The following is a 14,724-nucleotide window of genomic DNA, read 5'->3' on the forward strand; positions in this document are numbered from 1 at the left end:
TAGAGCCACCACCCCCCACCCCATAAAACAGGCCAAAGCTAAATTCATATCATAAAAGTTAGCAGTTAGCAGTAGCAAAATGTTTTAGCTCTTTAGCATTACACAGATTTTTAATTTAGGTAGCAGATTAGTGGTTATTGAAACTAACTTTTAGGTTAAGTGTGCCTGGAGGACTTTATGTAGTTACATGTGCGCACGTAACTATGCATATTCATGTTGTGCGTTGTAGTCATACACTCACCAGCCACTTTATTAGGTACAGCTGTTCAGTAATACAAATAACTACTCAGCCAATCCAGCCTAGTCTCACATTTTCTTTTCATTCTCCCATCACAAAATGATTAAAATTTTCGTGACAGGGTTTTTTTTAAACTCACTATTACTATTACTAACCCTACTCCTTACCCCAACCCTAACCATAACCACCCTGATTACGTGCAGCTATCACAGAATGAATGAGAATGAATTTGTGCTGCCATGATGAAAATTTTGCACTTTTTGTGACAATATGACGAACCAATGGATTAATCTATATTTTGTGCTGCTGAATCACAACAATGTGTGAGACTGAGTTGACATGGGGCGCAACTTAGTGAATTTACGTATCTAGACATGGTGAAGATGACTTGTTCAAACTGAGCATAATAATGGGGAAGAAAGGGGATTTAAGTGACTTTGAACATGGCGTGGTTGTTGGTGCCAGATGGGTCTGTCTGAGTATTTCAAAAACTGCTGATCTACTGGGATTTTCACACACAACCATCTCTAGGGTTTATAGAGAACGGTCTGAAAAAGAGAAGATATCCAGTGAGCGGCAGTTGTGTGGATGAAAATGCCTCGTTGTTGTCAGAGTTCAGAGGAGAATAGGTAGACTGGTTGAATGGGTGACTGCATGATACCATCATGTCAATGAACCAACATCTCTGAAGGCTGTTTCCAACACCTTATTAAATTGAGTATGCCACAGAGAACTAAGACAGTTCTTAAGGCAAAGGGGGGTCCAACCTACTACTGGCAAGGTGTACTTAATAAAGTGACTAGTGAGTGTATGTATTCACATAAAACATTTAAAAAATAATTTTTTAAAATCTTTTAAAATATCTGTATGTGTCTGGGAGGTCTGTTTTTACATGTAAATTTTTAAATTTGTAAGGCTACATGAATTTCATTGCTTAGCAGGGGTGGTGGCCAAGTGGTTGTGTGCTTGGTTTCAGTGTGGAAGGTTCCCAGTTCAAATCCCACCCCTGCCACATCTCCATGTAATGTGGAGTTGCATCACAAAGGGCATCTGGCATAAAACTTGTGCCAATTCAACATGCAGATCCACCTTGGATTTGCTGTGGTGAACCCAAGTACAAACAAGGGAGCAATCAAAGGGGATTACTTACAAGAATTTCGTTGCTTATGAAAAAATAAAACTTATAAGTGACTATATGTGTGACTTGTAATATATTAATGACATTAAAAGGGAATAAAAATGTTTGCCACAGTTACAAATCCTTTTTATTTCATGTGTCTATTTCCAGTCTTGGTTTTTCCTGCTCTACCCATTCCCCAGCACAGCACTTTGAAGCTCATTGCCAGTGTCAACCCCAGCTTTGCCACCACCAAGATAACCTGGGCTGCACCAGGTGGCATACCTATAAGGTCTGAAGTAATAGAAAACATGGGCACAGTGGCCAAAATTCCACAAGTTACAATCAGTGACAGTGGGACCTACGTCTGTATGAGCCACCCGCGGGGAAACAGCAGCAAGGCTCTTTTTGCCTATAATGTGGATGTGACTATTGATGGTAAGATTGAGCTGTGGAATGGAAAAGCATAATGTGGAATAGAATATATTTGTTGTTGTACTTTATTGATGGTGTGAGTGCACATCAATGAATATCCAGAAGCAGCATTATTTATTTACAAATCCTGTATCTACAGTTCTTCAAAGTATTTACTCCAAGCAAGTTTCAGAAGTCCAGAGAAGATCTGAAAGAAAATTCAGCCAGTCCTCCTATGAATATTGTAGTTGCTACATTTATGCATTATTCAACATTTGCTTTTGACTTAAATCCCCCCCCACCCCATGTTCTTGCTTCACCTCCCTCCACAGCTGACACCGTGGCCTCATTCACCAATATCATCCATGGTATGTGACTTGAAAAGTGAGCAATATCTAGTCCTCTGTCAGCTTCAAGCAGAGCAGAAACAAGACTAACTGATGGAGTAACTCTTGGCATATACTTCCATAACACCTATTGTTTCCAGGCATTCTGTTTTCTCACAGTTTTACTTCTTTATTTTCACCATACCTTTTACGTCTCATTTCCCTGCCATTATGACTTCCTGTCTGTACATTTGTCTGCAGTCTATCACATAGTTCTGAAGACTTATTATTGTCTTCTCACAGCTCCTGAGATCGTCACTGCCATCCAGCTGACACACCGTTCCCACTGTCCTGCCCCCCTGTTCACGGGGACTATGTCCAACTACACTGGAAACCTCCAGATATGGAGACGCATGCCCGTATAAAGCAATTGTATGGGTTTAAACCGCTGGGACAGGATCTACCATGTTGTTACCAGCAAAGAAAGATTTCTTCCAGCTGGCTAGTTCACCCTACGATGGTCAGTCTGGAATCTCTCCTTCCTGCTCACCCCTGTGGTCTCAGATGGAGGACTCTACATCTGTGAGGTTTTTTTTCAATGACAACGTCTTCAGCCAGAGGACCCTGCTCAGTGTGCTGCAAGGTACAGCTCAGGGGGTGGAGGACCAGACAGAAAAGGGCAAAAGGTGAATTAAGATGAATAAATCAAGGGGGGAAAACAAGCTTTTTTTAGACAAATGATGTCAGTATTGTGATAACCTTGTGAGGTTGGGGTACAGGCTGTGTAACATGACATTTGGTGGATGATGTTATGCAAAGCAGCAATAATGAATGCAAATTTTCAGCGTGCGCCCCCAGTGGAATTGCAACCATAACCCTCATCCTTTAACAGATTGCTCCAGTTACACAACACATACTGTTATTCTGCAAGGTCCTCTCAGAACTCTTGCAGTGCATATTTTCAGTTGACTATAGTATTCAAAGTTTGTAGATACTTAGGGCCGATTTTACTAAACGGTGTTAAACATGCAAAAAACACCATAGCACTTGTAAAAATATGCTGATTTATTAACAAAGCACACTGAGAACTGTGTCTTCCAAATGCCTAAATTGCACATATTGTTCATTTAGCAGGGCAGCACGGTGGCTTAGTGGTTAGCACTGTTGCCTCACAGCGAGAAGGTCACGGGTTCAGTTCCCGCCTGTGGCCTTTCTGTGTGGAGTTTGTATGTTCTCCCCGTGTTGCATGGGTTTCCTCCGGGTGCTCCGGTGTCCTCCCACATCCAAAGACATGCGGGTTAGGTGGACTGGAATCTTTAAATTGTCCCGTAGATGTGCGAGTGGGTGTGAATGTGTTGACGATGAGTGTGTGTGTGTGAGTTCATTTAGCGCGTTTGCCTTTATGAATATGCAATATGGGGTTTGTCCACCTGAGTGCGCAAAATGGTGGGAGGGAACAACACAAGTACAGAGATCAAGACAATACAGCTGGCACTGATAGCATCTGTATTTTGCACATTTGAAATCTTGGTGTTAACTAATTGCACTTGACAGACTGCTGTTCCATCAGCAGAGAGGTTGTCGCCTCTTCATACACAGAATTAAAAAAAAAAAGTTCATAGTTAATGCTGGGCAGCTGCCGGAAGTTTAGTGAAAATTACCAGGGAATTTTTATCTGTTTATTCATTTAATTATTTATTCATTCTTTCATTTTTTTGCAGCGTATGTTTTTGTGGTTGTGATTTGAGAAACTACATCAGCAGTAACCAGAGGTGGGACAAAGTCACTGTCAAGTCGTGAATCAGCAAGTATCAAGTCCCAAGACACAAGTCTCAACTCAAGTCTCAAGTCAGCTTGCACCAGTTGGTGGTCATTATGACTTGAGACTTGACTTGGGACTTAACTTGAGACTTGTGACTTGCTGATTCATGACTTGAGAGTGACTTGCTGGTGACTTCGTCCCACCTCTGCCCAGTAACACAGCTTCATGGTGAATTGGCACAGAAAAGGACTTTCTTAAAAAATCTAAAATTTTAGCTACAGTTTGGCAGAAGGCAGATGGGAGACTCAAGCTTATATTGATTTGTTTTCTTATACCGTGCATGCGGCAAGCATTCACAGCATTTCACTTTCTCCATATTTTGTTATGTTACAGCCTTATTCTAAAATGAGGTAAAGTCATTTTTTTCCCTCAAAATTCTACTCACAACACCCCATAACGACAACATGAAAAAAGTTGTTTTTTTTGTTTGTTTGTTTTTTTGCAAATTTCTGAAAAAATAAAAACTAAGAAATCACATTCATGTTTCAACTTGTCAGCAAAATGTAACATTAGATGGAACATTTTAAATGTCATGTTTTGGAGCTGTGCACTGAGGAAGTACGATTCATCCAGAAAGTATTCACAGCCCTTGACTTTTTCCACATTTTGTTATGTTACAGCTTTATTCTAAAATGGGGTAAATTCATTTTTTTTCCCTCAAAATTCTACTCACAACACCCCATAATGACAACTTGAAAAAAGTTTTCTTTTTTTTTTTCTTTTTTTTTTTGCAAATTTATGAAAAAATAAAAATTAAGAAATCACATTCATGTTTCAACTTGTCAGCAAAATATAACATTAAGATGGAACATTTTTAAATGTCATGTTTTGGAGCTGTGCACTGAGGAAGTACTGTGCATACAGGGAGTATTCACAACGCTTCACTTTTTCCACATTTTGTTATGTTACAGCCTTATTCTTAAATGGAGCAATTCATTTTTTCCCTGAAAATTCTACACATAATGACAACATGATTTTTTTTAAATGTTTACAAATTTTAAAAAAGAAAGAAAAAAAAATTAAAAAATCATATGTACATAAGTATTCACACCCTTTGCTCAATACTTTGTTGATGCAGCTTTGGCAGCAATTACAGCCTCAAGTCTTCTTGAATATGATGCCACAAGCTTGGTGCACCTATCTTTGGGCAGTTTTGTCCATTCCTCTTTGCAGCACCTCTCAAGCTCCATCACGTTGGATGGGGAGCATCAGTGCACAGCCATTTTCAGATCTCTCCAGAGATGTTCAATTGGATGTAAGTCTGGGCTCTGACTGGGCCACTCAACGACATTCACAGAGTTGTCCTGAAGCCACTTCTTTGATATCTTGGCTGTGTCCTTACGGTCATTGTCCTGCTGAAAGATGAACCATCGCCCCAGTCTGAGGTCAAGAGCGCTCTGGAGCAGATTTTCATCCAGGATATCTCTGTACATTGCTGCATTCATCTCTCCCTCAATCCTGATTAGTCTCCTAGTTCCTGCTGCTGAAAAACATCCCCACAGCATGATGCTGCCACCACCATGCTTCACTGTAGGGATGGTGCCTGGTTTCAGCTAAAGTGTGCCTTTTACTAAGGAGTTGCTTCTGTCTGGCCACTCTACTAAACAGGCCTAATTGGTGGACTGCTGGAGAGCTCCGACAGAGTGACCATCGGGTTCTTGGTCACCTCCCTGACTTCTTCCCCGATTGCTCAGTTTAGACGGTTGTCCAGCTCTAGGAAGAGTCCTGGTAGGTTCGAACGTCTTCCATTTACAGATAATGGAGGCCACTGTGCTCATTGGGACCTTCAAAGCTGTTTCTGTACCCTTTCCCAGATTTGTGCTTTGAGACAATCCTGTCTTGGCAGTCTACAGACAATTTCTTTGACTTCATCCTTGGTTTGTGCTCTGACATGCACTGTCAACTGTGGGACCTTATACAACCCCAATTCCAATGAAGCTGGGATGTTGTGTAAAATGTAAATAAAATCCTCTTCAACCTATATTCAATTAAATAGACCACAAAGACAAGATATTTAATGTTCAAACTGATAAACTTTGTTGTTTTATACAAATATTTGCTCATTTTCAAATGGATGCCTGCAACACATTTCAAAAAAGTTGGGACCTGGGCAACAAAAGACTGGGAAAGTTGATGAATGCTCAAAGAACACCTAAATGGAAACACGTGAGTGTCATGATTGGGTATAAAAGGAGCATCCCAAAATGTCTCAGCCATTCACAAGCAAAGATGTGGTTCCTTCTTTATGTTCTCTAATGCCATATACCAACACAGTGCAGAGTAGCTACCTAAACTCTGTAAGTGAGATAGAGTATCTCGTCAATAGTTTTACATCCTCATTGAAGACAACTTTGGATGCTGTAGCTCCTCTAAAAAGAGAGCTTTAAATCAGAAGTGCCTGACTCCGTGGTATAACTCACAAACTCGTAGCTTAAAGCAGATAACCCGTAAGTTGGAGAGGAAATGGCGTCTCACTAACTTAGAAGATCTTCACTTAGCCTGGAAAAAGAGTCTGTTGCTCTATAAAAAAAGCCCTCCGTAAAGCTAGGACATCTTTCTACTCATCACTAATTGAAGAAAATAAGAACAACCCCAGGTTTCTTTTCAGCACTGTAGCCAGGCTGACAAAGAGTCAGAGCTCTATTGAGCTGAGTATTCCATTAACTTTAACTAGTAATGACTTCATGACTTTCTTTGCTAACAAAATTTTAAACTATTAGAGAAAAAATTACTCATAACCATCCCAAAGACGTATCGTTATCTTTGGCTGCTTTCAATGATGCCCGGTATTTGGTTAGACTCTTCTCTCCGATTGTTCTGTCTGAGTTATTTTCATTAGTTACTTCATCCAACCATCAACATGTTTATTAGACCCCATTCCTACCAGGCTGCTCAAGGAAGCCCTACCATTATTTAATGCTTCGATCTTAATATGATCATCTATCTTTGTTAGTTGGCTATGTACCACAGGCTTTTAAGGTGGCAGTAATTAAACCATTACTTAAAAAGCCATCAGTTGACCCAGCTATCTTAGCTAATTATAGGCCAATCTCCAACCTTCCTTTTCTCTCAAAAATTCTTGAAAGGGTAGTTGTAAAACAGCTAACTGATCATCTGCAAAGGAATGGTCTATTTGAAGAGTTTCAGTCAGGTTTTAGAATTCATCATAGTACAGAAACAGCATTAGTGAAGGTTACAAATGATCTTCTTATGGCCTCGGACAGTGGACTCATCTCTGTGCTTGTTCTGTTAGACCTCAGTGCTGCTTTTGATACTGTTGACCATAAAATTTTATTACAGAGATTAGAGCATGCCATAGGTATTAAAGGCACTGCGCTGCGGTGGTTTGAATCATATTTGTCTAATAGATTACAATTTGTTCATGTAAATGGGGAATCTTCTTCACAGACTAAAGTTAATTATGGAGTTCCACAAGGTTCTGTGCTAGGACCAATTTTATTCACTTTATACATGCTTCCCTTAGGCAGTATTATTAGACGGTATTGCTTAAATTTTCATTGTTACGCAGATGATACCCAGCTTATCTATCCATGAAGCCAGAGGACACACACCAATTAGCTAAACTGCAGGATTGTCTTACAGACATAAAGACATGGATGACCTCTAATTTCCTGCTTTTAAACTCAGATAAAACTGAAGTTATTGTACTTGGCCCCACAAATCTTAGAAACATGGTGTCTAACCAGATCCTTACTGTGGATGGCATTACCCTGACCTCTAGTAATACTGTGAGAAATCTTGGAGTCATTTTTGATCAGGATATGTCATTCAAAGCGCATATTAAACAAATATGTAGGACTGCTTTTTGCATTTACGCAATATCTCTAAAATCAGAAAGGTCTTGTCTCAGAGTGATGCTGAAAAACTAATTCATGCATTTATTTCCTCTAGGCTGGACTATTGTATTCATTATTATCAGGTTGTCCTAAAAGTTCCCTAAAAAGCCTTCAGTTAATTCAAAATGCTGCAGCTAGAGTACTGACGGGGACTAGAAGGAGAGAGCATATCTCACCCATAGTGGCCTCCCTTCATTGGCTTCCTGTTAATTCTAGAATAGAATTTTTAAATTCTTCTTCTTACTTATAAGGTTTTGAATAATCAGGTCCCATCTTATCTTAGGGACCTCGTAGTACCATATCACCCCAATAGAGCGCTTCGCTCTCAGACTGCAGGCTTACTTGTAGTTCCTAGGGTTTGTAAGAGTAGAATGGAGGCAGAGCCTTCAGCTTTCAGGCTCCTCTCCTGTGGAACCAGCTCCCAATTCAGATCAGGGAGACAGACACCCTCTCTACTTTTAAGATTAGGCTTAAAACTTTCCTTTTTGCTAAAGCTTATAGTTAGGGCTGGATCAGGTGACCCTGAACCATCCCTTAGTTATGCTGCTATAGACGTAGACTGCTGGGGGGTTCCCATGATGCACTGTTTCTTTCTCTTTTTGCTCTGTATGCACCACTCTGCATTTAATCATTAGTGATCGATCTCTGCTCCCCTCCACAGCATGTCTTTTTCCTGGTTCTCTCCCTCAGCCCCAACCAGTCCCAGCAGAAGACTGCCCCTCCCTGAGCCTGGTTCTGCTGGAGGTTTCTTCCTGTTAAAAGGGAGTTTTCCTTCCCACTGTAGCCAAGTGCTTGCTCACAGGGGGTTGTTTTGACCGTTGGGGTTTACATAATTATTGTATGGCCTTGCCTTACAATATGAAGCGCCTTGGGGCAACTGTTTGTTGTGATTTGGCGCTATATAAAAAAATTGATTGATTGATTGATTGATTGAGGATCACCACTTTGTGAACAACTGCATGAAAAAATAGTCCAACAGTTTAAGAACAATTTTTCTCAATGTTCAATTGCAAGGAATTTAGAGATTCCATCATCTACAGTCCATAATATAATCAGAAGATTCAGAAAATCTGGAGAACTTTCTACATGTAAGCAGCAAGGCTGAAAACCAACATTGAATGCCCGTGACCTTTGATCCCTCAGGCGGCACTGCATTAAAAACCAACATCATTGTGTAAAGGATCTTAATGCGTGGGCTCAGGAACACTTCAGAAAACCATTGTCAGTTAACACAGTTCGTCACTAAATCTACAAGTGCAAGTTAAAACTCTACCATGCAAAGCAAAAGTCATACATCAACAACATCCAGAAACGCCGCTGCCTTCTCTGGGCCCGAGCTCATTTGAAATGGACAGACGCAAAGTGGAAAAGTGTGCTGTGGTCTGATGAGGCCACATTTCAAATTGTTTTTGGAAATCATGGACGTCATGTCCTCTGGACAAAAGAGGGAAAAGACCATCCAGATTGTTACCAGCACAAAGTTCAAAAGCCAGCATGGTATGGGGGTGTGTTAGTGCCCACACTAACACATCTGTGATGGCACCATCAATGCTGAAAGGTACATCCAGGTTTTGGAGCAACACATGCTGCCATCCAAGCAACGTCTTTTTCAGGGACGTCCCTGCTTATTTCAGCAAGACAATGCCAAGCCACATTCTGTACGTGTTACAACAGCGTGGCTTCGTAGTAAAAGAATTCGGGTACTAGACTGGCCTGCCTGCAGTCCAGACCTGTATTTATTTATTTATTTTAAGGAGGTTTCAATCTGTGCAGAAACCCACAATACATATGTCACAGAAAATCTGACACATGTCAAGCGTGCTGTCTCTGCACCCTTGGAAGACTTTGCTAATCACAGTCCCACTGGAATCCATCACAGCTGCTCATACATGACCAGCCGATCCATCAGTGTCACCGTCATCTGTCACGCTGCTTCACACATCTGCATGCCTAACACACACACGTGTGTGTGTGTGTTAGGCACACACAGCAATCATACGCAGCATATATTTTTATCCCACCTCATTCTAAGTATCATTATGTGTGATTATACCTGCTGCCTTCCCACCAAGGCTGTAGATACTCTGCACTGATCACTCTAATCAAGGCTGAAATGTCTTTTTTTCTTTTTCTTTCTTTCTTTCTTTCTTTCTTTTTTGTGTAGGTGTCTGTGGAGTTTGATTACACTCAGATGGATTTTCATTTCAGTTTGATGAGACACTAAGCATCAGTCACAGTCAACCAACGCATTAAGCAGCAAATCACTTTAATGAATATACATTATGTTGACCTCTCTAAATGGTGCTTTGTTTTTGATATCGCTCTCCCGTTTGACCATTACTCTGTCTGGTCGTGGCCTTTTCTGTATTCACAAGCTACCCTTTAACTCCCATCTGTCTCACTCCTTTCTGCCTCTCCTGCCCTGTCTTTTCTTTGGTTTCTACTTCATCTCATGTTTTTCATCCCGCCCCATCCTACCTCTGTTCATATCTGTTCACAGTTACAACCAGTCGTTTCTCCTCAAAGCTGGAGCTATGGTGCAACTACTCGGAGCGGTCCCAGGTGCAAAGTGTTGATTGGAAATATCAGAATCAGAGTCATGAGTTGCAGCTGTCCAGCCACAGCAGCGATTGGACAGCTGCAATCATCGCCACTCTGCCACTACCCATCACTCCTGACACAGCCGGCAACTACACCTGCACCATACAGCTGAAAAATGGAAGAGCATCGAGGCCACACACACTGTGGCACTGTCCCCTGAAGGTGAGAGGATGCCATGATGTCACAAAGACGAGTTTGTTGCCTATCTCTTCTTTAATCCTAGTACAGCCAGGCAGACATTATAAGAAGTCTATGGAGATAATAGCCTGAGAGGATGAATGATTCCTGAATGCTACGGGTGCTCTGTGAACCATTCTCGAGTGCAGTGAGGCTAATGTCAGACCATTTCTTCTACGAGAAAACCCATGATTTCCAAACAGAAATGATGTACTTGTACTATATATCACATTTTATGATTTTATCACATAGCTTTTGCTTCTGCCTACACCCTTTTGGGCACATGGGTGCATTGTTGGATTGTTCTTTGTGAGTTTTCTTTGTGATTTTGGTTCTGTGTGTGCTGAATAAATTCATTCATTCATTTTATTAATGGAAACTCACAGGTCAAGAATATTATGTAATACCCAGATGATGATGAATAACTCAGGTCAAATGTCCAGATAGTGCTTTTCAGACAAATTGACGCCATAAGGAATAAGAGAGACTTTTTCTCAGTATGCCCACAGCACCTTAGTACACCATTCCCCCAAAACTAAATTATTCAGCTTTATTGTATTGGAGACTATGGAGACCACAGGAGGATGTGACAGATGAATGAATCCCTCAGCAGAGATGAGTTCACTCCCTGTATCCCAAATACATCACTCGGGGCAAGGAGCCCACAGCTCACAGTGATGCACACTGATGATACTGCTATAAGACTAATGGAAACGGGAAAAAGAGAGAGTGAAAAAGATGGGGAGCACTGATCTGTCTGATTGCAGAGGCTTGATTAAATGAGAAAGATAAATTGCGCTTCGGTCCAGCATGTCATGGAGAAGTAAGAATGAGTGCCAACAAGAAACATAATGTGAGAGAATAAAAGATACTGTTGAAGATTCGTGTTGCACAATTGCTGCAGAAGAGCATGCAAGCAAAAATGCTTGTGGATAATAATAAATCACATGATGACAAGTGGTAGTTAAATGTTTACATACACTATTGTATTTTGTAAAAGCTCATGGGCCAAGCAGGTTTCTAGTATCAACTATGGTATAGACAGAAAGATTAGGATAGATATGACTTACCAAGAGTAGCAGCTATAGCCAGGTAGGGGTCAGCAAAGGATTACACAGTGGTCAAAACTTCAAAATGCTCCAATAATGTTGAAAAGTATTCCACATTATTTGTCAAGCCATAAGGATTCCAAAAAGATATAATTTGGACTATCTATGGCTGAGAGATATGGGGTTATAAGGTAAAAGTAAAATGGAGACAAAGGCCAATTTCAGTTTGTACAGGGGTCAACAATTAAAGTTGCTTAAACTTTTTGTAAAAGCTTGTGCAAATTATTAGTTGAGCTAATAGAATTTTAAAAAGGAATGGTTTGCACCATTTATTAAGCTTAATTATCACATTATGCAGTAACATATGTTGTATATCAGAGAATCCAGTGGGTAACTCCAGTCTTTAATACTTTTAGCTCAACCAATAATTTGCATCCCCTTTTAACAAAATTGGAGCAACTTTAATTGTCAACCTCTGTGAAAACTGAAATTTGCCTTTGTCACCACTTTTACTGTTTTTACTGCCAGAGTCATGGTTCGAAACACACTGCATGCCATTTCATCATGATAATGAACATCTGGTTTGCCTGCCTCACTCCAGTCATTGCAGTGGCTCATTTAAGTCTAAGGTTTAGTTTGAAATGAAAAGGTCATAGGTTAATGTAATTCGCTATCTCGCTTGTTTAATAGATTTAGATTTTGTCGTGTTTACAGATGCACATTAACATTAGCTAGTTTCTAGGATTTTCCTTGAGTTACAGTGCAAATAACAGTTAGGTCTGTAATGTCAACATTAGCTGTGTAAGGTAAAGACCCCCCAACAGTATAACAGTATGCGTGGGCTGCAAAAATGGAAAAAGAAAATTTTCCCAGTACACGAGTGCAAACAAGGCACCGCACATTGCAAATTCAATCCGCCTTAGATCCTACACACTTTTCCAACAGAATTGCAAGATTCTGAAGGATGTGCTGAGTGGACAAAATTAGTACATATTTTATTAATTTTATGAGTAAGACATAATTATAATTATTATTTTTACTAACCTCAGCCAAATATTTGCTAATGTAATGTCTATATCACTGTGTACTACCACATAGATTTGATGGCTATAGTGTCATAGTGTGAAGTACAGTACACTGATTACATGTATACACACACACACGTGTATATATATATATATATATATATATATATATATATATATATAGTGGCTTGCAAAAGTATTCAACCCCTTGGTATTTCACACATTTTAATTTGTTTATGGCATTTGAAATACAAAAAGTAAATCAGGCTTCTCAATATAAAAATTTCTAAAATTATCTTCCTTAGATTCAAACTGAAAGTAAATCTCTACAATTTGATATAAATTAATTAAAAATATAAAAACCAGGATGATTGGTTGCATAAGTAATCAGCCCCTTCAGTATACAAGGTCTGTTAGAAAAGTATCCGACCTTTTATTTTTTTTCAAAAACCTGATGGATTTGAATCACATGTGCTTGCATGAGCAAACCTTGAACCTTCCTGCGCATGTGTGAACTTTTTCACGCCTGTCGATTGCGTCATTTCCTTTTAAGCAGCCTTTGTGTGAGGTGTGTCGTGCGCTCGGTGTTTTTTCATTCCAAGGAAAAAGACGGAATGACTGGATAAGCGCCGCATCAAATTTTACCAGAAACTGGGCGACAACCAGGTGGAAACCATTCAGATGATTCAGACGGCTTTCGGTGATGATGCTTTGGGCATCACACAGATTAAGGAGCGGTACAACCAGTTTAAAGACGGCCACACAACGGTGGAGAACGCACCGCGCTCTGGTCGGCCATCAACATGCTGAAATGACCAGATCATTTCCAAAGTGAACGCTGTGGTGATGCAGGACCGTCGTGTGACTATCCGAGAAATTGCGGAAGAGGTGGACATCAGCACTTTTTCGGTACATTCCACTGTGAAAGAAGATTTTGCCATGAAAAGAGTGGTGGCGAAATTCTTTCCTGAAGCTTCTGACGGCAGAGCAAAAGCGCCTTTGTATTGAAGTCTCACAGGACATGTTGTGACATGCCCAGCTCTTCCACAATTTCTCGGATAGTCACACGACTGAAAAGCCACCGAAAGCCGTCTGAATCATCCAAATGGTTTCCACCTGGCTGTTGCCCAGTTTCTGGCAAAATGTGATGCGGCGCTGCTCCAGTCGTTCCGTCTTTTTCCTTGGAATGAAAAAACGCCGAGTGCACGACACACACCTCACACAAAGGCTGCTTACCAGAAAATGATGCAATCGACAGGCGTGGAAATGTTCATGCATGCGCACGAAGGTTCAAGGTTTGCTCATGCAAGCACACGTGATTCAAATCCATCAGGTTTTTTGCAAAAAATAAAAAGGTCCGATACTTTTATAACAGACCAATAATAATACCTGTAAATAATCAGTTTAATTGCCATTTTTCTTCAGACTAGTCAGGCAATGGATACACGAACATTTCCAAGTCACTGAATATGTCTTGAACTTTATTTGCATCAGTTATGAAGAAATATAAACAGTATGGCACTTGATGGTAAATCTGTGTGGAGTAGACAGTTCTCAAAAACTGAGTGACTGTGCAAGAAGGAGAAGAGTGAGGAAAGACACCAAAACACCCAGACAATCTAGAAGAGGTTACAGGCATCTGCGGCTGTGATTGGAAAGATTGTGCATTGTGCATGTTTGCATTTTGTATTTCCAGTTATACAGCTTTAAGATGAAGTGGTATAGAGGAGGGTTTTATTAAAAAGAAGACCTGAAAGATCAGCTACAATTTGCTAGAAGGTACATCTGAGATGCAAGCCTAGATTTAATGTTTTGGAGAAAGAATATATATATATATATATATATATATATATACACGAGGGCTGTCAATAAAGTTACGGTCCTTTTTATTTTTTTCAAAAACTATATGGATTTCATTCATATGTTTTTACGTCAGACATGCTTGAACCCTCGTGCGCATGCGTGAGTTTTTCCACGCCTGTCGGTGACGTCATTCGCCTGTGAGCACTCCTTGTGGGAGGAGTCGTCCAGCCCCTCGTCGGAATTCCTTTGTCTGAGAAGTTGCTGAGACTGGCGCGTTGTTTGATAAAAAGTTTTT

The 14,724-nt window shown here is 40.3% G+C and overlaps 1 protein-coding gene across 1 annotated transcript in view; it reads left to right on the forward strand.

Annotated features, from left to right (window-relative positions):
* The window catches only part of g6fl (g6f-like), an 87,934-nt gene that overhangs the window by 37,665 nt on the left and 35,545 nt on the right, over positions 1-14,724 (forward strand). Inside the window, exon 6 of the mRNA XM_034173647.1 lies at positions 10,275-10,537. Coding sequence (XP_034029538.1) covers positions 10,275-10,537 — 263 coding nt within the window. The remainder of the gene's footprint in view (positions 1-10,274; positions 10,538-14,724) is intronic.

Source organism: Thalassophryne amazonica, chromosome 7 (genome assembly GCF_902500255.1).
Source record: "Thalassophryne amazonica chromosome 7, fThaAma1.1, whole genome shotgun sequence".
Lineage (NCBI taxonomy): Eukaryota > Metazoa > Chordata > Actinopteri > Batrachoidiformes > Batrachoididae > Thalassophryne > Thalassophryne amazonica.